At 40.4% G+C, this 25532-nt stretch overlaps 1 protein-coding gene across 7 annotated transcripts in view; it reads right to left on the minus strand.

The window, feature by feature from the left end:
• The window catches only part of auts2a (activator of transcription and developmental regulator AUTS2 a), a 478003-nt gene that overhangs the window by 313862 nt on the left and 138609 nt on the right, over positions 1-25532 (minus strand). For 5 of the 7 annotated variants that reach the window (XM_067607423.1, XM_067607422.1, XM_067607427.1 and 2 more), the window contains exon 5: positions 5613-6351. In XM_067607423.1, coding sequence (XP_067463524.1) covers positions 5613-5900 — 288 coding nt within the window. In that variant the 5' untranslated portion in view covers positions 5901-6351. Of the gene's footprint in view, positions 1-5612; positions 6352-7968; positions 9046-9092; positions 9288-25532 lie in introns of those variants that run through there. The other 2 variants (XM_067607417.1, XM_067607418.1) reach the window with 2 other exon arrangements.

The following is a 25532-nucleotide window of genomic DNA, read 5'->3' on the forward strand; positions in this document are numbered from 1 at the left end:
TTGACAGCTGTGACAGCCGCTCTCAAACCTCTGTCAGGTGGTGGGATGGCTGAGAGTCGACTGCGCAGACTCTGCTTCCAAATGACATCATACAAGCAAGATAGAAGCTCCCGGGAAGGAGATATTTTGGCTTCACTTTTGGATAGTGATAGGAAGTGGAGATGTACGTACACATTCAAATACAGTCAATGGTCACAATGCTGTTTATCACATCCAAGATGGTGTATTTTTACAAAGAGCTGTTTGAAATCACACCATCATTAACATGCACAGTGTAGATTTAAGAAGCATATCATGTATGTACGAGTGCAAAGGAAGTCATTGCTAGATTAAGACTTGGCTGTAGGTGAACACTCTCTCTGGTCACGCTGATCAAAAGAGAGCAAATAAGAAACACAAACATTCTTTCTCACTGGCTACCCCTCAACAATGACTTCTTATTCAACTGCTCCAACCAACAGTTCAAACAGTCCAACAGTCCCAAACTACAACAAACACTGCCAGTAATCAAGACAACAATATATTTGAGAACAACTTCCACTTTGAGAAGAACTCAAGTATTTCAAGAGCCTCGTCGCGGAGGCCTCAGCACCAAGATTGCAAAAGAGAAATGCAAAGCTAAGATATCAGCATACACATGAAAAGCAGGCCTAGGAGCAGTGTTGCTCCAGCACTGTGGTGACAGATGGAGAGCACTAGCATATACCTCCAGGGGTCTGACCTCATCAGAATTTAACTTTACCCAGACAGAAAAAGAGCCACTGGTGCTGTGATAGCCTGGTGCACAGTTCCACAGTCTTTTAACATGGTGTGGTACAAACAAAGAATTAAAAACACAGCTCACAACAGCAAAGAAAGCGTTAAAAAACAGAGATGGGGCAGCAAGAGGAAAAGATCGAGACATTAGACATACAGCGGTTCAGAATCAGGCATACTTTGCTAGAGAACATTGAAATATTGTCCAAATATTACATATGACAGTGAGGGATCTGTACAGTATAATTGTCATGAAAATCTACAAAATGATACCAAAAAGCATTGAATAAACAGAAATCCAATTACTTAACACAATTTGGAGCAAAGCTATGGAGGCAGTGAAATGCAAGAAAAGCTCTAACAAGTCTGATCCATTATTAAAGATTAAAAAGAAAAAAAACATCTCTCCATCTATCCTGAAAAATCTAATGGGATGGCATTATGTGTAATTTTGAGGAGCTTTTCTGATCCGGCATTTATCTATTTAAAGGTCTCTTCAAGAAATGGTCATCTTTGAATCATTAGAGAGGGAAAAACAACAAGACTGCCTTTCGAAGATTCCTTTTGGGGGCATTTAATCTTTTTAACCTGGCAAATCTTACTGATTTTTATCTGTAAGAAACTCCCAGATTCACCCCCAGTCATAACTTTAACACAGTCACACCAGAGAGTTTGCCAAGTAAAATATGTCTATTATTGGCTTGTGATCATCTACAATGAAAGTTAAGTGTGGGGATCAAGTGCCTTGCTCGGGGGAACTTTGGAGGTAGTCACTGATTTAGGGTCTTTCCCTGCGCTGTCAATTTCTTTGCACTAAAACTAGAAGAAAAGCCAGTTTTGAACTTACATAAACAGTTGATCTGCGTTACTCTCTTCACGCTTCATCTAAAATGTGTTCGGGATCCAAAGACTCAGTCTGAAGAGCAGACTAATGAAGCGTACCTGACAGTTTTGACCTTGGAACCACATGAATCTGGACGAAAAGTCTGAAGTGAGGCTAAGGGGCTGTGCACTGCAGCAGGTCATTAACACGGTGGAGGGAGCTTTGTGGACCAGTCCAGATCCTGCTTTCAGTGACTATGTGTTCAGAAACATGAATCCCTGCACAGCCCCCGTTATTAATGCTATCATTACATTTGGGATGCAGAGCAACAAACCGCTATATTTAAAGAGCTCTCCAACAAGTGTAAGAAGTATTGCAATTCAATATTGCCATCTCCCTTCACTTCGCTGTGAAATGATACTGCATTAATAAGTTCTGTCAAATTCTTACAGAACCACACCTGTGAGTGTGTGTTTGCACTCACACACAAACACAAGGTAATTTGTTTTTCTCCTGTTCTTACTTGAACTCTGCACGTTTTTATTACTCAGTAAACCACTCTGACAAAACAGTTTTGTAAGAAATGCCTTCTAAATCACTGTGATCTGATATTAATTCAATTTGATACTGCAATATATTTTGATTTATTGGTCTGTTTTTCATTCAGTTGACTGCAATAAGAGGCTGAAACAATCTTGTGATGGTAATAAAATGTCAAAATCATCTCTACTAATGTACATATAATATATATATATATATATATATATATATATATATACACATATAAATAAAATGGCCATAAATCTGTTACAATAGGGGTTTCTAAAAGTACAGTATCATTTCGTATTGATGTACGCACTGACACATTATCTGGGGAGTGGGTACCTTTATAAGGTGTAATATTAAAGTCATATAAAATGAGCAGTAGAACTTTTCATGCCAACAGGAAACTATTTGAGCCAAGTGCAGATGACACATCATTGCTTATATGAGGCTCTCATGACAGGTCAATCTGATTTAAACTGCAGAGATTCTGAGTATGAAACTCAAATATAGAATTATTAAAACTTTGTGAAAGGGGTAACAATATAGTGAACAAGTTGAGGGCACCTTTTTACTTTGATTGTACGTACATTGGCCTTTCAAACTCAAGTGCTTCTCACTTTAAACTTTCCCACACTGACTACAGAGTTGTCATCAAACTCTATACTCAAACTGACAATAGCAGTGCTTTAGAAGACGGAAGCAGGCAACATCAATGGAAAGAACAACGGAAAGAAGGTCAAACATAACAAGGAGACAGGGAAAGAACATGCACGCACAAGAGTCCTTGCCTGCTAAATAGAGTGATTCTGAGTAAAAGTAAGGAAAAACATAACGGCAAGACACTCTTGAACTGTGAAAAGTGTTGATCTGACTAACAAGGCGATACAGTCAAGACAAATGCAACACCACATATCCCTGAGATGGGTCACACCAACGAACAAAAGAATCTTATCACGCTGCATATATTAGAAAGTGCAAGTCAAACTTTGTTATCCCAGCACACCGCAGAGTCTGACCTTGTGAAGACAAACTATTTTCACTTCCTGCTGAAATAAGATCAGGGAAAACTCTATCCTAACAGAATTTAAGCTATAAAATGTTTGCAAAATTATTAGCGGTGGATGGGTCATGTTTTAATGTAGAATTAACAATAGATAACACTGACATATACAGACACCTGACGAGCTAACAGAAACCCAATTACAGTGGGGGAAATAAGCATTCAACACGTCAACATCTTTTTTTGTTTAACATGTTTCCAGTGCAGCTATTCATAGGAAATTAAGACCAGACATTGGTATTAACTCAATAAAGCAGCACTGTTAAAGAAATCATAACATTCAAAGCAATAAAAAAAAAAAAACCTCATGATGAGCATTGAATTGGAATGACACAGGAAAAAAAGTATTGAACACACAGTAAGAAAAAGCACTCAACCAGGTTATTCCACTAATTTGTCCCCTTACCTGTGCTGATTATAATCAGCTGGGTTAGTGCATGTGGCCATTAGTACTTCCACTCTTTTAAAAAGGGTTAGCCGTCTGTGAATGCATCATTTGTTACCAAGCTGTCACACTAGAACCAACTCATAATGGGTAAAGGCAAAGAGCACCATTGAGGCCATTTTCCGCAAGTGGAAGAAGCACAAGTCCACCATCAACCACCCATGCACAGGAGCTCCTCACGAGATTGCTAACCAGGCAGTAAGAAAATTAGTCAGAGGAGTAGCCAAAGATCCACAGATCACTCAAAAAGAGCTCAAGAAAGACCTGGAAGAAGCAGGCACAGTTGTCAAAGAGAGAACCATGGGCAATGCACTCCACCGCCATGGCCTCCACCCCGTAAGACTCTAATACTAAAGAAAAGACATGTTGAAGCTCCTTTGCAGTTTGCTACAAACATTTGGAGAAGCCTGTAGATTATTGGAAGAATGTGGTGTGGTCAAAATTTAAATTTTTGGCAATAATACAATGAGCCATGTTTGGAGGAGAAATGGCTCTGCATATGACCCTAAATACCATACCTACAGTGAAGTTCGGAGGTGGAAGCATTATGGTATGGGGCTATTTCTCTTCTCATGGTACCGGCAGAATCCAAATTGTTGAAGGGAAGATGAATGGAGCCATGTATCAAAATGAGATGCAGGTGGACCTTCCAACAGGACAACGATCCAAAACATACTGCTAAGAAGACTCTCATGGTTCCAGAGAAAGAAAATAAAAGGTGTTGGAATGGCCCAGTCAATCACCCGACTTCAACTCAATAGAACGTTTATGGAAGGAAGTGAAGATCAAGATTTACCAGCAGGAAGACTGTCTGCTTAGAAGAATGGGCCAAAATCCCCCGTGGACACTGTGAGATTAGTTTCTTCATACAGGAAGCGTCTTGAAGCTGTCATTGCAAACAAAGGCTTCCCCACGTTAGTTAGCATGTTCAATACTTTTTACTGTGTCATTCCAATTTAATGCACAGAATTTTTTTTATTGATCAGAATGTTATGATTTATTTAGCTGTCACCTTACTGAGTTAATACCAATGTCTGGTCTTAATTGGATGTTAATAGCTGCACTGTACTGTTTACTGAAAAAACTAGTGACATGTTGAATACTTATTTCCCCCACTTTAAATGAGTGGGGAAGCATAATGAAAACAAATGCTTCCATACAGGGCCGTAAGTTCTCAATGCTATCATATCATTTCATATGCTATGGCCTTAACAGTCACCACCTGAACACCTATGGGGGATTCTCTACCACATCAAAACGCCTATGTAGAATATCTTTAGGAAGTCCATACCTCCAGAAGAGTTTCTCACACTTGGAGAATCTATACCAAGGACCACTTAAGCTGTACTGGAGGCTTGTGGTGCAACAACACCTCACTAAGTCACTCTTCCTTTAATCTGACACCTATGTGTAAGTTACCATTACAGAAAGATATGGCTGTATATTGTGCTGTATACATATATATGAATGGCTTGCTGGTGTAAGTCATAATTCAGAACTATATTGTTGGATGGCAGCCTGTGCCCAGTTTGCATTCCAAGGAAAATGGATAGCCAGTGCACAATAAATTACTCCCACTCTGAATAAACTGTTGTAACATGGATCAAATAGCTTTTTCACTCTGAAGTGTACAAAAGCGCAATAGCCACTACAACCATAGCTGAACACTCTTCATCTGGTGTAAGGCTTTGCTGGAAAACTCCTGTGAAAACAAATCCAGAGCAGTGCACACAACAACAACAGCCTCTCAGTGACACAGATAGTAATCTCTGGCTGCAGAGCTACATTTAAAGCTACATCTGTTGAACTCCAGCTCACAACAGCCAAATATGCAGGCGGAGGCCAAAACACTGGGCTGCACACAATAATAAACATCTTTACACGGCGCAAAGAGATTTTCAACTGGATTTTCATAGAAGAAGCTCAACACACACAAGGCTGGAGAGAGTTGAAGGGGTTACCCCTTGTGGTTCAGCACTCACCTCTAGAGCCTCCAGGGTCACGAACCCCGTAATGGAAAAGCCGTCGATGATGTCCTCCTCAGCAAAAGTAGACTCCTTGCGCTTTCTACGCGGGGGTCTGGGACGGGATGAGGAGGGCTCCCTGTCGCCCTCCCGCTCTGAGTCAGAGGAGAAGCGAAACACGGAGCCCTTAACATGGTTGTTCCTTATCCCATTTGATCTCCTCTCCCGATCCCTTTCTGACCTCGACTTCCTCTTCTTGTGGAGGCCACTAGATCGAGGGCCATCCATGTCCTTCATAGGAAACATCCAGATAAACCCTCCTCTCACAGGGAATCAAACTCTTCAAGGGCCAGACACTGGCACTGCTCGACCTCCACTTGTGTGAAAATCCCCGAGGAGAATTTTCCGCAATATCCAAGCGTATGTTATCGATATATTAGATCCAAGGTAACCATGTAATATCCAACCGATGAAGCCTTTTACAGGAAATGCAAAACTGCAAATAGTCACTGAACCAAGCTAGGTTCCAAGCAAAGATCCCCAAATGCAGTCCATCAAATCCTATGACAGAGGTGTAAAATGATCTACTAAACACTTTATCACCAAGCTGTCAATTCCGCCAGAGGAGGAGCTTTTCAAGTTAAAGCAAATGTCTGCTCAGTGAACATGTCCGGCCATGGTGAGCTGAGCAGGTGACGCCACATCTTTCTTCTCCAGGAACCAGCTCCTCTTAACCAAGGTCAGCAAACTCTCCCTCCTGCAAGATAAAGAGAGAGAGAGAGCAAGCATTTGCAACATGTTCACTCAGCAAGTTCAACTGTGCATTTAGTCAATGAGCCATTCTCCAAAAAGTTGCTGCACACTGTACAGAAGGTTCTTGCCATTCCACATAATGCAAGATGAATGTTTTATTAAGGTGGCTACAATCTCATCTGCTGAGTATACTATGTTTTCTTACACCGCCAGGCCATTAAGCCCCAAGATGAGATGATTATGTGTTGTAAGTGCTCTTTTACTAGTGTCTCTGACGCTTTTGCCAAGCTTGTAACCTAAACTGTGTGATTAATGATTACATTTCTTTAACTAGTGCACTCCATAGAGGACAGATCTCAACCAGGTATGTACAGTCAAGATGGCGGCGAAGATAACAAAAATGGGGAATTATTCATGTCATATCGTGCCTAACTTTAGTGGATCATACCATATCGGGTATGGAATTAATCTGCAGATGCTCTGATTCAAGATGAGAGCAAACTTTTCTATGGATGTCAGTTTTTGAGCCACAACAAAGGCCAAAATGTGGCCTGCATTGCTGGAAATGCCATGTCGTAACGCATATCATAAAATGGCGAGGACTGCTGAAAAGACGAAAGTCTAAGCTTTATGATAGGCTCATAAGGAATGGCGTTATAAATAGTTTTTTTTTTGTGAATCACCACAACCACGAGATGTCCTTGAGCATACAGTCATAAATGTGCACAAAAAATATTAGGCTGATGGATCCAGTAGTATGCGAGATTAGCTGCGGACAGATACACATGCGGACACACACGCACACACATACACACAACCAAACTCATGATCCCCTCCAGGCTTACGCCTGGCGGAGATAATTATGTACCAGAATTTTTACTTGGCTACTTGGGTGTCTGGAGCCTCTCAACATGAACTAGCTGTTGTTTTTGGCATGGTCACTGCTAATTATAAGTAACCTACAGAGAATGTATGATGATGAAGTGTGACAGTATATCAGTAATACACAGTGCACTGGGCATAAAACAATAAAAACAATGATGATCTTAAGCCTCAAATAAAGCCTTAATTAAATCAAATGCTGTATTAAGAACATCTGGCTGTCAGTCAATCTATCCTGTCACTTTGGCTGCTCTTACTTGTTTGCCAATTTCATTCATTTACATAAACCTGTATCAAGGCAGATTTCAGTGGCACACATTGATTATGTAGGGTTTAACATCCTCACTATTAAAGTTAAGGCCTAATAATTTAAAAACCTCTGAGCTACCCACATGGAGTAGATCAGTGATCTGCGAGCACTTCTTGAATAAACTATTCTGATTTGTAGACATCCATCAAAAAGCATTCACTCCACTTGAAATTAACAAATTTAATCCTTTTTTAATTCCCCATTCATTTATTCCAAAGTATCACCTTGGACGAAACAGCTCACTCACATATTCCACACATCAAAAACATCAATAGCTCTCTCTCGCTCTCTCTTTCATGAATGCAAGCAGGTCTGATTGAATAGAGAAATATCCTTGAGGTTTTACACACAGTTAAGAAATCAAGGGAAAAGTGAAGACCCTTTGATAATGCCAACCTGCACTTAACTGAAGCGCTTAGCAGGACATACCTTCACTGTGTGACACTGAAGGCATCTGGCTGCTTTATGATAGTCCTATGATTTTAGGATGCAACATTCAACAGCTTGCAGTCTTACTCTGCATCATTCTCCAAGCCATAGCCTACAGTCTAGGCCTAAAGCCACTGAAAGTCACTCTGGCATGGTAGTCTAAAACACATATGGCTTCTCTGTGTGTCCAGAATATCAATTCTCATCCATTACATCACAGAAACGGTATTCTATGTGGAAGAAAACTGAATCAACAAACTGCAGGCTTTTTTAAGAAGCCTTTTTCTGAATAATCATACCTCCAAATGCTGGTGGACGTTTCAGACACAGAGGAATCGCACCTTTTCTGCATCACCACACAAACCCAAACCAATCTGTCACAGTCAACCACCATCTTCAACTTTACATTGTCTCCTAGGACACAGGTTGCCATGTAATGTAGCTCATCTGGATTGTGCAACATACATGTAGTGCCCAAATGCTCTGCTACACCCTGCAAAGTGACAAATGTAATTAAAATGCACAATTACATCCATTAAAAAAAAAAAATGGCTCATTTAAAATGGATACTTAGCAAAGACACATCCAACAAGCCAGCATGCCAACATTTAACTATGCAGCAACCATTCAAAAATATTCCTTCCATGCAGATGTTCTGCATTCTAACAACCCAAAAAGGCAAATCCACCTTTACTATAATAACGGTCCTAAACCTTTTTTCCCCCAGTACCTATGCCTTTAACCTGATGCCCCGTGCCAGCACTCATCTAATGACACACACACACACTGCACAAACAGCTCCCAAAATATCGCTTATTGGGAAAAAAACTGTATTCTAGCACTCGCCCTGGCTCCAGCTCAGTAAAAGACTCTTTCCCTTGTCTTCGCTCACAGTCCCTTTTTGTCTGTCTGTGCTGTCAGTAGAGATCTCAGGCTCTGTAATCCAGTCCAGCCCACAACAGCAGCAGCGGACTGGCACTGCCTCCTGCTCCGGCTCTCCAAGCTTCATTTTCCACTATAAGACACACAACAAAAGCAAGCCTCTCTCTCTCTCTCTCTTTTTTTTTTTTTTTTTTTTTTTTTTTTGCTCCAAGACACGTCATGCAAAACCAAGAAATGCAAACCCTTGCGAGTGGGGAGGGACCGTCCGGATAAGTTGCAGGCCTTCGGTCACTTAAAAAAAAAAGATAAAGCACAAGAAGGTTTGGAGCTGACAAAATAAATCCCGCAAAGGAAAACCATAGGGTATCTCCTCCTCTCCCCAGACCCGAGCTTCAGGATCCCGGAGAAGAGGGACCGGGGCGCAGTGATATGGCGATGCCGCAGTGCCGCTTTACAGGCTGCACGCTTCCTCCTCGGCGCAAATAGTGCTGTCTCTGGACATCTAGTAGACTCCGAGCTACTAGAAAGAAACGATATAACCAGGAACACAGCTGAATCTCAACCGATATAAAGTCCGTTTACACGCCTTGTTTTTTTAAACTACGGAATAAAATGCACCCGCCTTTTTTTGTTTGCCGTATATTTTATCACAGAAATGTAATAGAAGTATGTACACAGGTACAAGTGACAAGTTTTTGTATTTAATAACGATAACGATAGCTGTGAATAAAAATAAATAACGCTACGTGTCAGTAGTGGTTGGTCAATACTTAGCATGAATGAACTTAGGCTCTATCATTAAAGCTGTTTAAAGGCGGTGATAATATGCACTTATTAACATAATTACTCAAACACACACACTAGCTGAATTGAAAAGTAAGCTAATACTCACACAAAGCTGTTGGAATATTAATTCAGCAAACTGGTGTATTCATATTTCTGTCGCAAAGGGCAACAAGTGAGCAAATAACGTGCAAAAAGCATGAATTTACATATTCATATTTATTCACTGCGTCAGTTACGGTAGCCTAGCATCATGCTAATCATATAAGTTATACACATAACTGACAGTCCTCCTCTGTCGGCTGCATGCTGGCTCAGATATCAGATTATCATTTGACTCATGAAAGCGACTGGAAACTTCTGCGCAGGGACACCCTGGGCCAACTAACTTACCTCCCCATTCAACACACACTAACAGGGAATTGGCCTTACAGTACTGTAGCAACGAATAGTAAAACATTAAATAAGCATAGCGTATTTTCAGTGTATCCGTTTGACATTTGAAGCAAATATTTACCTTGGAAAGCTGGTCCCCTGCATTGAGTTTTTTAGTCGTTCAGACCTCTGCAATTAGAAAATGACTTGCACCTGTGGACCATGTGGCTAAGTGTACCATGCAGTGTTTGTAGTGCCTATTGCATTGTAACAATATACTGTAGTATGACAAAGAAAGTGCTACTCTTGCTAGATAGAATGATTTATCTGAAAATGTGTCACATTTGAGCCAACAAGTAACCATTATCCTCAATCTATAGAATCTATCTATTGCCAGGAGTAAATGTGTTCACACCGTGCTGTTGAGTCTAGCATCAGATTGGGATTCACAATACTATAAGCACTGATGAGAGTCAGTCATGTCTATTGTTATGCAAGTGCAGCTGAAATGTAAATTTAATAATTAATTTACTTTACTAAAAGTTGATACAATTGTGATACTAAATTAAGTAGAGATTAAACATATTTTCATTATAAATTCATATGTTGATTATTTTCTCAATTCATCAATTAATTAGTTTTAGCTCAGTTTTATCTATAAAATGTCAGAATATAGTGAATAATGCCTGTTATAATTTTCAAGAGTCAAAGGTGACCTTCTTCAAATGTCTTGTTTTGTCCAACCAACAGTCCAAAACCCAAAGACGATGAGTTTACCAGCATTATATATAGTATTGTCTAGTATGATAAAGAAAAACATCATATCATTACACTTGAGGAGGGGAAACAAGCCAATGTTTGGCATTTTTCCTTCAAAAATAGCTAAAATGATTATTCGATTATCATAATAATTGCCTATTAATTTTTCTGTCAATCAATTAATTGCTAAATCATTGCAGCTCTAAAATTAACCAGGTTTTGGACAGTCAGATGGACACAAAAAAGCAATTTGAAGACATCACTATGATTTCCTAGTAATTGATGATTAAAATTTTCACTATTTCCTGACATTGTATAGACTTAAAGCTAACACAAAAAACAAGACATTATCAATAATGAAAATAATCATTAGTTGCAGCCCTATGTGAGTAGTTTCACAGTACAGTATGGGCTTTGTCATCAGTATTGAGTGCATGTCTTGTTGCAGATGTCACTCATGAAACCAGAATAACACCAACCAATATTGATTTCCAGGTCCATTAATGCCCATGGGATGAGCATTAATAGCATTGTGAACACAACAGTGTGAATTTGTATGGTAGTAGTGGTATCAATAATTATCATATGAATTAGTGGGTGAAGGAGAGGGGCACTTAATAATGGCTTGTTGAGCATACTGTTGCTGTATTGCCATAGCCTCATAACACTGATCAAATTTAAAGAGCGAGAGAAAAATGATGGTGTCAGACCTCGCATGAACAGGAGTCAGCGCTTGTTTCAGTGCGGCAATGAACTGGTCCTCTGTGAACAGGGGACCATGGGTGGGCTGTGTATTTTTAGCCTGGTTTAATGATGCAGAGGCTGAGTGGTGTGGCTCAGAGCTTGCTAAAGTGCCTCAATTCCCAGTGCCCAGTGAAACAGGGACCCCACCGGCCTGTAAGAATAATGCCAGGGGATACACATGCACTTGACCCTGTCTCATCTTCCAGGAGGAGTGTCCTTGTGACAAAGTGGCGTGGCAGGGGAGAGACGACAGCGTGGCAGCTAATTCAGCTCTCCCAGCCTCCACTCATTAGGCGGGGAAGACAAATGTGCTGCTCTACCCTCCCCTCTGCCTTGCCATAATCAGCTTTAATTACACCTTCACCCCAACTTTCCTCTGCCTCCACAGCTTCATTCACTGTCACACAACACTCTGGATCTTGGGATATAAAATCTGCTGAACTATGAAAATAGGAGGGTCTTTTTTGGCACCAAGGGAAATGTATGATTTCTCATATATATTAAGCACGTTGATTAGTGATTAAGAAGAAGCTATCAGGTCATTTAAGTGGACACGTTAACAGTACCGCTAACGTCCAGCTTCCACAACTCTCAAAACAACAAGAATCAAAGCTAATCTTTTCCAAATGTAGCTTTTCCAGCCAGCTATAATAACGGTCCCTTGACTCCCGTCTGTGAATAGGGTAAAGGTCAATCACTGGGCTTTCAACAATGGAAAACACAACCTCGTGGAGAAAAATAAACTGAAAAGAGCAGATATTTTCTGTGTTCGAAAATACACATACCTAAAATATAGTGATAAGCCAACACATCCTATCAGGCTTTTATAAAGATTGTCAGAAATTTTATGGTGCAGGTATTTTCCACACACCATGCAAGCCTGAAAAGAGCTCATAATAGGATGAAGCCTTTGGGAGAAGTCAATCACAGGCCAGCCATTCTGTAACCGGTGTTACCTTGGGAAGAAACAAAACGTGTTTACAGTACTTATTTATCTTTAATTGCCAAATCAGAACCCAACGCTTTGCTCCCTCTTTTTCCTCTTCAGCATTTAGCTCAGACAGACAGATGGTGGTAATTAGAGAATCAAATTCACAAAACAGAAACATACACATCCCCACATTCTCCCACACCTGTCTGTTACTATCTTTTTACCTTTATCTTATTTGTGTTCATCTTCAACATTATTATCGCTACTTCTCAGGAAAGAGACTCAAGTGGGATGTAATGACACTATGCTTGTGGGAGGTTTAATATTCATCATTAATGACTTGTCCCTAAAGGCCTAACAAGTGGTTAATGCCCTCAAAGTGCAAGTTAATACATGACAAGCGCATGTCATATTCATAGCTAAATTGTGGCACATGACCCTCCTGTTCAAAAGATGACCTACATTATGAATAGTGTCATTGTGTCCCCAGTGTCAGACTGAAGACAGAAGCAGCATGTGCAGGACTACAGAATAACGTGACAATACATTTGACTGGAAAGATGAAACTGTCCTTAAAGCAGAAATGTGAAAGAGAATGATTGATTAAACAAGATCAATATGAGTAAGGCTTGCACCTGTAATAATGACAGAAAAGCCTCTCTGGTCATAATGTATAGGGCCTGTCAAAATCCTCTTAGCTCATGGTTCTTTAGCCGGCTCGCACAATCAATCACTGCTGACTATTTGGGTATTTGATAAGACCAACATTTACCATCAGAGAAATGAGGACAGGGCAGTGGAAATGTACTGATTGTGTACGATGATCAAATCAAGGTAAATTACAATACACCCGTTGCTATGGGGATGCCATTGTGACAATATATCTATTTGTTTATCACGTATGAAATGTATAGCAGATACACCTGCATGTATCAAGAGCTAAACATCAAACAATAAGAATGTTTCCCTTGGATGTTTTCATATATGAGGACACATCAATCGACTTTGGAATGAATTCTATGTCTAATAGGCCTTTTTCACTGAAGACATTTTGACATGTCACAGTAGGAAAAGCACAGATGTAAATAATAAAATGAATGATTGTTAAATTCCATTTCACTGCTTCAGTTTTAGGGTCTTGGTATGTTGCGTGCTGCCTCTGTCACGCTGTCATGGTTTACTGGGATACTTACAGAGTGCAGCCATTGTTAATGCCGTTAGTAACAACTACAACAAATCCAAATATCTGCAGTGAAAAAGGTCTATTGATAACGTAAAGAAACAAACAACTAGTCAGCTCTCACAAGGTTTTCTAAGTCTCAGAATAAAGTGTAGCACAAGAATATTTAATGTATACTATTCAACAGCTGAATTGTTTCGTTTTAAATACATGCAAGCCAGGGTTTGATGTCAGTTGTTCTGAAGGTCTCTCCGTGAACTCTCCCTCATTTAAAATGCCAAGGATGACCTTTCACTGCATGTTTCAGCTCTAAGAGGAGATCATTTACTCATGTATGCTTTATTTCAGTAGAGGAGTTGATGCACTTAAGCTGTTATTTTTTTCTCTCTCCGGCTCAGAGGAGTACTGTAATTTTCCAAATCTGTCATCTGTGCAAATAAACGAAAATCGCTTCCAAATATAACCTCATGGAAAATATATAAAAAGGAGATGGAAACAGAAAATAACACAAAGCCGACATGCCTCTATGTTTACCTTGTGCAGTGTGGAACCAAAAGAAAAGGCTGCAGATAAGTTCTTTGAATGGCAACAAAGAGTATTGAAAATGATGGCTGACCTACTAAAACAACAACAACATATCTTAAACTAATGATGATGTCAGATATGTACACACTGCAAACAAAACACAGCAATCTCTTCATCTGAACAGCACATCTACTGTACAGCGCAATAACAGAAACCTCCAGCCCTGACTGCTTCATGAGACAACAAGTTCAACATCCAGTTCAGCCACTCGAGGTAAAAGAGAATGATTTTCACTGGCTTTACTTGTATTAAGTACGACTGGGGCCTGATAGAAGCATGTGGTTTCAATTCCAACATAAATGAAGTCATGGAGGGTCTTCAGAGAGACTGCGAGGTCGGGGGATGTGTTGCAGTATTTCTGCTATTACAATGTAAAATTCATGAATAATAAAGGTTTCAAATTAAAGCTCGAGTCTCACTTGCTCGTACTGCCTGGTGTGTCAATTATTCCTTGGACATGGATCACTTGCTCTGCCTTCTGTTCTTATTTCTTCAGCTCGCGCTGTAAATATGAACTACACACTCATTTTTTTCCATTAACATCACCAATAACAAGAAGTTTGCAATTCTTTTTTCTTTATTACCATAGATATTGGGATTTCTGTTGGGTTCTCATTGACATAAGTCACATTACTGCTGGGCAAGTGTCCTCCTGCATGCTCAAACATAGAGTCTCAGACTGCAACCAGTGTCTACTGAACCTTTCCACGCCTCATCCCTGATCCCACTTTGCAGATTGCACGACACAGAAAGCCTAACATATAGTAATATCCTGTGTCCTTTTGTTAACCTTGGACTCCCCCCCGCCCCTCCTCCATATATACAGAGGTAGACTTCAGAAATCAGACTAATTGTGTTGTTTTTTTCTTTTTTTTAAACTTTTAAATAAAAATACAGACTGTATATTTCATCTTCCCGGAGAGAGAGAGAGAGTGGTTGGTTAAGCCATAGAGAGGGGACGGTGTGTGTGACTGTGTGTGTGTGTGTGGGCAGGGGGTCTCTCTGGAACGGGAGGCAGGGATATTTTCCAATTACTCTGCCCCTTCTCCCTCCCATCTCACAAGGCAGGGGAGGCAAAGTCGAACTCATTTATTAGTATTAGGGGCTTGTTCCCCCCCTCCCAGGCAGCCCTCCTCCTCTCTCCCCTGCAGCAACCGTGCAATGCACACAAGATCACCCTAATAGAATTTGTAAGCCTCCAAATGAAGTGGATTGTAAAAGACAAAATGACATGAGAAATGTTTTTTTTTTTTTTTTTCCTTTTGGGGTGGGGATTCCTGTGGGGAGCAGTGGATGAGCGGAGGTGGCAAAGTGACAGGAAAAGGAGAGAGTAGGAGGGAGGTGAATACACTATGACTCCATTTGATTCTCATTTATCTCCTACTGCAACGAGTTGCCGGCTTGTATTATTGGAGATGAGTCGTTTTACAGTCATTAATTTACTGGCCCACCTACTGGAGAAGTCTATTATGGAAGGAGCCGGCGTCATCAGAATGGAACCTCAGGGGTGACTGTGCTTTTACAACATGTGTTTCATTAGGTGCCCATAAACACACAACGTAATATAAATATGGAAACTGTTAGCCGTGATAAAAACAGTGGCCTATGCAACAACTGTGTGGTCTCACGAATAACACAGACTAGCAGGGAGCCCCCGGGGATAAAACTTGTAATGCTCATGTTTTCTATTTCCATAATGGAGAGGCATTGTTCCCGAGGATTTGGACAGATTATGAGGATCAGAAGGATGATCTCTCTGCAGTATACTCTTCTTCTCAGGATTTTATTTGGTGGCAGAATGAGACAGTATGCCATCGAAAGGACACCAAATGTCAGAAAGAAACAAACAAATGTAAACAATGTAAATAGAAACAATATGAAACAATGGTCTGATCCATCACCACATACTTGCATCTTTCAAATTCAATAAACTAATGGTAGAAAAAAATACAACAAAACTACAACTTAAGCTCCTCATACTTCATACATCATTTATTGTTTGAAAGAAACTTGGTATTCCCTTTATGAAAACCCCAGAAAGCATGGGGTAATCCACAATAAAGTTAAATTAGATTGTGTTAGTCATGAAATAATATAGTTTAGGTTATGTGTACATTTCCTGAGAGACTCACCTGTGACATCAAACCAGAGAGCTATTGCATGGGCTACAAATACGCATACCTTTGCACAAAAAGAATACCCAGAGAATACACTTTCTGTAGATGCACAATTTGATTTGAGAAACACATATTGCTCAAATAACACTACGCTTTGAATATGATGTATATAATATGTAGTCTGTGAGTATCTCTCTACAAACTACAGCACATAACAGTGAAATTATATTCCTGTTCTGCATCTCTGCCCTCAGTGGTTCTGCCATTATGAGCAGAAGGATTTCAAATCCAAGCACACAACAAACAGCGGCCACATCTCATAAGGCCAAATAATGCCAAAGTTTTAAAACTGAAGGTTTCCAAGTGATTTTGTTCATTTTCCTTGTCAATTTTAAGTTATCAAGATTAACAGAATAAAATAATCTTCACAATCATACTTGCACATAATCCCTGCACCATAACTAAACCCCACAATTAAAAGCGGATTATTAAGGGTAACACTTGTTTGGTTCTGGCAAAACTTTTTTTTACATGGCAAATCATTTCCCTTTGCTCAAATTCCCATGAGACTGTGCAGAATTCATGCTTTTGGTGAAGCTCCATCTGTACTAGCTCAGCCTGTCTCAGACTCCATCTCCTCCATATGCCAGCTGCTGAAAATATCTCTGTCTCAACAGGGCTGGTTTGCTGCATGCTGCAGTGTGGATGAGCTACTCTCAAGGCATGCTTTCTTTTTTTTTTATTGAGATAAATCACAACTCTGTGATGTATTTACAACTTTAGGCTCCTTCCTGATGCAGCAGGATGCCGATGGCTGTTGTCGTGGCAATTTACCTCTTGCACTTGACTTCAATGAGGAAAGAGACAACTCTCGATATAGTATTGTCACACTTTCTTTAATACTCAGAGCATGGCACACTTACTCAATACAGACACAAGCTGCTCTAGAGGGGTGAGCTTTGAACAGTGGGGCAAATACTTCTTAATCTGTTTCGCACCAACCTCTAGGAGTTGTTGTGACTGTTCTATGCATGATTATACCCAAACAGACATGGCAGGATCTGTTTCAGAATAAACAGATGTTCTTTGTTTCTTTTTCACTCAGGAACACACTGTTCAGATGCACAAACATGATTTCTATGACTATCACTGAGCATTTAAACCTTTCACAAGTTCACACAAGCATTCATACATATTCATACAATCATCTCCCTCACAGTTCCCCCTTTTGATTATTCTTAATCAATAAAGTCGGAAATGATTGTAGGCTGAATTCATAAGGAATTAGATTTTGGTTTATATAACATCCTCATCATTGTATGGCAGTTCTTGCAGAGCCATTTGTTTAATGGAGTGCATATTGAGTGATCACTCTGATGAGCATGGATCTGAAAATAGGCACTATACAGGTAGCACAGCAACCAAGAATAAGGAATACAGTCATTACAATTAGGACAATATTCGTGAGAGTGGATTTCCAGGTAGTCAACCATGATGTCAGCCAGTCCTGTTTGTCTGTGATCACGGCTGCCTGCATAGCTCTAGCCAGAGCTGCCATGTTGCAAATACCTGATTGAATAGCTTGCCCATTGTCATCATTAGCTGGGATAAAGGTACAGCATGATGTCCCAATAATAGCACATACACTTCCCTGTGCAGCAGCAGTTTGGTCTAGAGCCATGCGATTTTGCATTGCCGTCAGTCTGAGGGCTCCCAATTAATCACTAATTGCTGCATCTGTGGCTATAGTGACGTTGACAAAAGACATGAACCTTAATATATTGTTTGCTACTCCCATCCAGGGGAACAATCCTCGAGCTAGTAATTTGTAGTCTTCTGGAACGTCAGAACCCCATATTGAATTGTGTGGCACAAATTCAATCAACCTCCTCTTTTGTGTATTTTGGTCAGTTTGGGTTTGGGCCGTGAGAGTATATGTAGAATCAGCTAAGGTTACCAAAGTGCACCACCCACCCCAGTTACTTGGGAAAGTTGTGTAAATGTCATGACCACATAACCCATGTGCCTGCCAGTACTCTAGATGCCTGAACAATTTGCAGTAGAATGTTTACCTGTGGACAGGGAGTTTGGATATGGAATACACCATGTTGCACTCTTTGCACATGCGTTCAGTCGTTGATTGTGGTTGAGTCTACATGAGCTACTCTGTAAACACAGGAGACATCGTGTCTCATTCTTGTAGGGGCAGTGACAGTAGATTTGTTGGTATTGTACTTTGGTTACTGTACCATGTTTGGGCATTAATATTTTGAAAAGCATTATTCCTAGCCTCACCAAACTTAGCAGCATGGAAGACAAACATCTTCTCAGTATGGCTGAACCATTACCATTAAAAGTTTGTACTGCATGCCTCTTGATTTTCTAAAAGGCCCCAGATTTGGAAAAAAAGTGCAAAATTCCTATACAAAAGTCATATTTATGGTATTATAAACCCATTTTTTGCAACCATATGGTATCAGTCATTAATTTTTCTTCAAATACAATCTTATATTAATTTTGTGCCAATATTTGAGGTCTCTACCACTAATGGACATGAAGATATTATAAATAAAGCTTTTTTCGGTCATTTTCATAGGATCAAAAATGGTATGTGAGGAAGCTTGTGGGAACATGAAAATGTGTGTGGAAATAGCTTAATGTATGGTCATTTAGTGTATAAAGTGCCAGTGTCCTTCCATGTTCCCTTCATAGATAAATATACATACTTAAAGGCATTGTTTTAACTCTAAGAAGAAAAAAAAGTCCATAATGAAGAAGCAGGGTTTTCCCTTATTATCTGTACCTATGTGTGTCCCAGCCTCTGAAATATTGATTGGAGTAAAGAAATATATGTCTTCTGTAGGCTCATTTTACTATAGGTCATTAATGCAAGCTATATTCTTTACTATCAGGGCATATAGCTTTCTAACATGCACACTGTAAAACTACATTTATAACACATCCAATCTTTTATGTGGAAACACATTTAGATACTCCCACTGGAGCTTGAAAGGGCTATTTAGGATACCACTTATTCCTCCTCATACCAGAGGTTTAGCAAAATATTTCACTTATTTTCAATATCCAGGACCTTACTGGAGACACAATTCCCATCTCAAATGCCCTTTATTCCAATGAACATACTGAAAACATGTTTATCCTTTATTTCTTACAACTCCTACGACACAGGAATTCTGTGATAGGTACAGTGTTGAAGCAAATCAATGCCCAAATATTCTGACAGTTGACAATGACACTGCTGATTTCTCTCAGCTGTGCTGTGCTCCCTGCTGATGCATCTGCTTTACCTATGGGGAAAACTTCAACCCATTTTGAGAACATGTCAACCATTACAAGACAATATTTCTTCCCTTTGCATGGAGTTAGTCTGATGAAATCTATCTGCAAGTGATTGAACAGTTGGTCAGAGGCTGGATGACTGGAGGTTTGTGTTTCATGCCCTCTTGTTATATTGTGTTTTAAACAAACCAAACATTTTGAGCAATTTTTCTTGAGTAATTTGTAAAGCCTCTAGTTTGTTTACTCCATCCACCACCCCCCTTTTGACACATGGTCCTTCCTATTTGCCAACGTAGCACAGAAAGGAAACAAACATTTAGGCAAGCATGGACGCCTGACCTGAGATTGCCACACATTACACATATGTACACTTAGCCTATTTCCAAGCTGTCTTCTCTGTGTCAGAGGCATGGCCTTGCGCTTCTGCCTTTTTGTGAGAGAGGCAAGAGGAGTTATCAGTGTGCTGTGACATTTGTAGCAGGACTTCCTGCTTTGCTTTTTGTTTCACCGCAGAGTCTGCTCTTGCATTTCCCTGCGAAACAGAGTCAGTGTTGTTAGTGTGAGCATCACATTCAAAGACAGCAACCTTAGCGAGGAGTAGAATACATGTTAGCAAGTTATGGATTAAAGGTCCATGTGAGATGGGTTTTCCTGTGGAAGTTAAAAATCCTCTCATTTTCTATAATGTACCAAAATCACGTTGTACTGCGAATGTGTACCTGCTATCTGTATATACAGTTAATGTGTTGTCTTTTGCTAGTATGCAAGCTCATGTGAGAATGCAAAAAGTTCTGCAAATTGAGCTGACAGATGGTTTTGTAAACTTGCAGCTTCAATTATGTCATGGTCACTTACCACTGCATAACCAACCTCATTTTTACTAGTGTCAACATTCCTTCTAGCTGAGCAATCAACATACCAAACGCAGTCAGAGTTAGGGAGAGGCATGTTCCCAAGATCATCATGTGGGCTGCAAGCCTGTGTTACAGCAGCCAGACAGTCATGAGGGTCCCCATTGTCTTCCATTGGCAGGAGCATTGCCGGATCAAACACTGTGCAACGCTTGACCTCCACATTAGGCAGCGATAACAGAATATTGTTATACCTCAACCATCTCGGAGATGACAGGTGTGAGGTTTTCTGTTTTAACAAAATGGAGGTCAACACATGGGGAACTAACAGGGTTAAATTTTGATAACCCATAATGTCATATGATCTTTTCTGCTGCAGCCACAGCCCTCAGACAGAGGGGAATTCCCAAAGACACACTGTCTAATTTTGAAGAGAATGTGCTATTGGACATTGCTTCCCTCCATCATGTTCTTGCAGCAATACAGATGTCATAAAGTTCCCTTTCTGGTCAACAGTCTGAATAAAAGGTTTGTTTGGGTCTGGTAAAGTAGGTGTGGATGTGAGAGCCTGCTTCAGTCGTATGAATGCTGTCTCTGAATGTGGGGACTTAGTTACTAGGTCGGTTGGTTTGAGGCCATGACCATGCATTATGGCTAGGAGTGGAGCTTCCAGTGAGGCATAATCACAGATCCACGGTCTGCAGTAGCCTGTCATGCCTAAAAATGACATCAATTGGCATTTAGTTTTCGGTTTTGGAATTTTTAGGATAGCCTCCTCTCTTATAGGGCTCAGGGATTTGCCCTTCTCTGAGACCTAATGCCCAAGGAATGTCACTGTGTGTATTACAAACTGCAATTTAGATAGGCTAGCCTTGTGACCTTGTTTTGCCAAATATTTCAGCAGTGTCACTGTGTCAGTTTTCCATGCTTCCTCAGTAGGTGAACAGATCTTTAGGTCGTCTTCATACTGTATCAAAACACTACCTGTGGGTAAACTCAAATCCTCTAAGTTCTGATGTAACACTTGTGAGTATACAGTTGGCAAGTCAACAAAACCCTGGGGAATGCAAGATCACATAATGGTTTTACCTTACCATGTGAATGCAAACCACATTTGTAAGTCTGGATGTACTGGAACACTTAAAAATGCATTAGACAGATCTACTACTGAAAACCACTTGCTATCAGCAGGAACCTGTGACAGTATGGTGTGAGGATTAGGAACAACAGAGGCACGCACATTAACTGCTGCTTCAACGGCTCGTAAATCTAGCACAAACCACCAATCGGTAGACTGACCCTCTGGTAATATCTTTTTGACCGTAAAAATAGGGGTTCTGACATGCGAGTCAGGACATGGCAGAATCACTCCTGCTGACAGCAAGCTATTGAACACTGGTGTGATCCCCTCAGCAGCCTCCAGTTTTAGTGGGTATTGTGGTTTACACAGTCGGTAAGTGCTTTTAGGTGTCACTCGGAGGGGCAATGCCCCCTTCACTAACCCTACATCATATTTGCTGTTACCCCACAGACTGTTTGGTACATCTTTTAGTTCTAGTGAATTTATTGTCATCTGGAGAAACACAGATTCGAATTTGAGGTTATTACTCTGAGTTAAATGTACAGATCTCACCCCAGTGAACGAACTCACAAATGAGCATCTGTATGTTTTTTTCAAGCATGAGTATTGCACTCCTTCTCCCTTGTTTATCCATTTGAGTTCTGATGAGCACTCCATTATCCACAGGCCTAAATCTTTCCATTTCCTGTGAGGAGATTTGGCCAGTGACACATGTGGGTATGACCAGTGGACATGGAAGAATTTAGTGACCTCAATGGTCATGTTTACTGACAATACACACATTTCATCATTCTAATATAATATACTACAGATTAAAAAATCACTTTACTGCCCCTTTCTGAATCAATTATTTTCAAAATCTGTTTCCCCGGTTTCGCTCACCCTGGCTGTGTTGGTCAGCTGGTTTCATAAACATGTGGGAGTCAGACATCAGTGTGTGTACTGCTGATAATAGTTCTGAGGCAATAGACCGTGGACCGGTTGACATCAGGTCCCAGTGGCAGATGTATAGGGGCTGGCTTTGTCCCATTTGCTCAAATTGGCCCATGTTTGGTTGTTGCCTGGTTACCTTTATGCTCTCTTTGGTGCAATACAGAATTAACCCTAGAGCACACATTAAATCTCTTGCCAGCAAATTTACCAGGCAGCATTTGGAGAACAGAAAAGAGTGCTTGAGTGTATCTGTCACTTGTAGTGACTCTTAAAGGGGTAGTATATATCTCTTTCACTGTTGTGTCTGCTACTCGTACAGTATAAATATATCTACTGCTCAATTAGGAGGAATTAGAAAATCACTGTTTTATTCCTGATACTGTTGCCCCAGAATCTACCAGAAACGTGATATCTCTATCCCATATTAAAGTTATTTGTGGCATTACCTCAGAACTAGGCAGTTTTGAAATGTTTGTCATTTGAATGTGTTTTGTATATCACTAGAAGTGTTCGCCTCCTCTGCCTCTGCCGCTAGTCATGCCTCATCATCGGAGTACTAGTCCCCCTGTGGATGGGTCACCGTCACCTGTCTCGGAGGTTGTCTGCCTCTGCGTCTCTGTCGATTTTCTTGTGGACAGTCTCTGACCCAATGATCTAGGCCTCCACAATTCCAGCGAGCCTCTTTGTTTCTGCCAGGAGGCCCTCTGGAGGATGCATGGCTCCTGGAAGATCTGTCTCATCCTCAACCTCTGTCCCGTCCCCACTGTGTTGGGTGGATGGCCTCTAACTGGGCCATGTGGAGTCTGTCAGTTAATTTTTCTTTGCTCCGAGATACTCTTGCTGCTGCTCATGGCTGGATTTTTTCAGCATGGATAGCATGGTCTTGTATTGTGTTTAAGCAACCTCTCTCCCACACAATGCAGTGTTTCTTTACTTGATGGCTGATATCCTCATTCATGCCATCTAGGAAACAAGTCTTCAGTTGTTGTTTCCAGGGTGTATCTTGCTGTGGGTCATCTGGTTTCTGCATGCCACTGTTGTCTATGAAAACCTTTGTCAGTCTTACGAGGTAATCAGTGATGGGCTTTGTTGTTGTTGTTTTCACGCCTTTATAGGATCTCAGCGCATGGTCATTTGGAAAGTGTTTCTTAGTCTCTCACACAATCCATCAACAGCCGTTTTGTATTTGGCATCAACCAGTGTTGGTTCTGCCATAGCAGTTCTGCCATAGCATAGATCTCAGTTCATGCAGGGTGGGCTTGTATTGTTCGATGATTTGCCACAGGACAATTACATATTCCTGGCCCCGTTGACTGCATATGTCAGAGAGTTTGCTTGCTACAAAGGCCATCTTTGCTGGTCCAAGGGCACCAGACATACATTATTTCTCTACCGTCTTCTCTGGGGTTGGGGACCTCTATCATGGGCATCGTAAGGATTTTTCCCCTTTCTCTGCTCCTGGTGTGTTTGGTGTGTGTTCTGACAGAGTTTCTTGGGCTGAGTCTGTACAATATGGAGGATGTGGTGAAGATGGAAGTCAGATGAGGCTAAATGGCTCAAGCCAACAGTTAGAGTAAGGTATGATTGGGAGCTGTCATTTTCCAGACACACTGTAGGCTCAGTATCTTATTAAGCTATAGAATTATTAATCATCATCTGACTAAGCAAAAACAGGAAAGGAAGAAGACAAAATGTACACTGTGCAGATATACAGTACATAGCGGATATTCATAAAAATACACACAGGCTGTGTGTATGAACACACACACACACACACGCACACGCACACACACACGCACACACACACACACACAAATGCACTCTCCCACTTTAACTTCCTGAACATTTGTTCAAACTGTTCAAGATGCATTGGCAAGCAATTACTGAAAAATTGCTAAAGACATCATGAAACATAAATCCTTCATGAGAGTGGAATCGACAGTAGAGCAGAGAAAAACTATTACATACAAAGCATGCTGTGTGGGAGAGACAAAAAGGAGTCATGAATAGTTTAAGCTCCAGTACTGACAAATACAGATCATTACAGTTCAATCAACAGAGTCTATCTCAGTAATAAGATGGATTCCAGTCATTTTATCCTGTCTATTTAACCTTTTAAAGGTTTCAGAGGAGCTCTAATTTTACCGGTAACATCAAAATCAATCAAATCATCTCATATGAATAGATGAGAAAAACTGGCAAGGAAACATTTGTTTTCATCTATCTTTTTATGGCAGAAAGGAGTTATTTATTCTGAAGGTGAGGCACCTTAGAGTTATGCTGTAAGAGAGTCAAGTTTCTTTGACCTTGCTGTCTGTCTGAGTGAACCGGTACACGGTTCACAGGTTTTGTTTCTGCTGGCTAGGTAGACACTGCAACGCCTGAAAAGCCTCTCTGCACCGAACCAAGCGTGGAATTCTCAAATCAAATGAAAAATTACTCTCATAACCATGGCGTCATCTGCTCAAATGCACCACACAAGCTAAAACGGCTGACGACGCAGCTGTAGTATCATGCACAAGAGTCTTGACCAGTTTTTCTTCTTAAAGTAAGTAGATTACTCATGATAATGGCCTCAGCCTGAGAAAACAAGGGACGACGCTGACACCCACTCAAGCAAAACTGCAAAAGAATACAAAATCAGTACAAATCCACACTATTACAAGTAAAAAAACATGGGGCTCTTTTTTTTTTTTTTTTTTTTTACAAATGTTTATTTTTGATAACACAATATTAGCTGTAAAAGAACAACATCTCAAGGGCATGAATGCTTATCTGACAACATGTGTTTACATGTAGTATATAGTGAACTACTGACTGCCACTGGCAAGAAAAAAATCTAAAATCTAAAAAAAATCTGATTTATGTTCTAAATAAAATGAATTACTTAGAATGCCATTTTAGGTGGATCTCTCTTCAACTTCAACTTGAATACACCGTTTAACTGTTCTCATAAGTAAATTAAAAGTGGCTATATTTGCATGGTTGATTCCATGATCATGAGATCACAATCCTATTACTCCTTATCTTGAGATATTAGATT

Source organism: Thunnus thynnus, chromosome 13 (genome assembly GCF_963924715.1).
Source record: "Thunnus thynnus chromosome 13, fThuThy2.1, whole genome shotgun sequence".
Classification (NCBI taxonomy): Eukaryota; Metazoa; Chordata; class Actinopteri; order Scombriformes; family Scombridae; genus Thunnus; species Thunnus thynnus.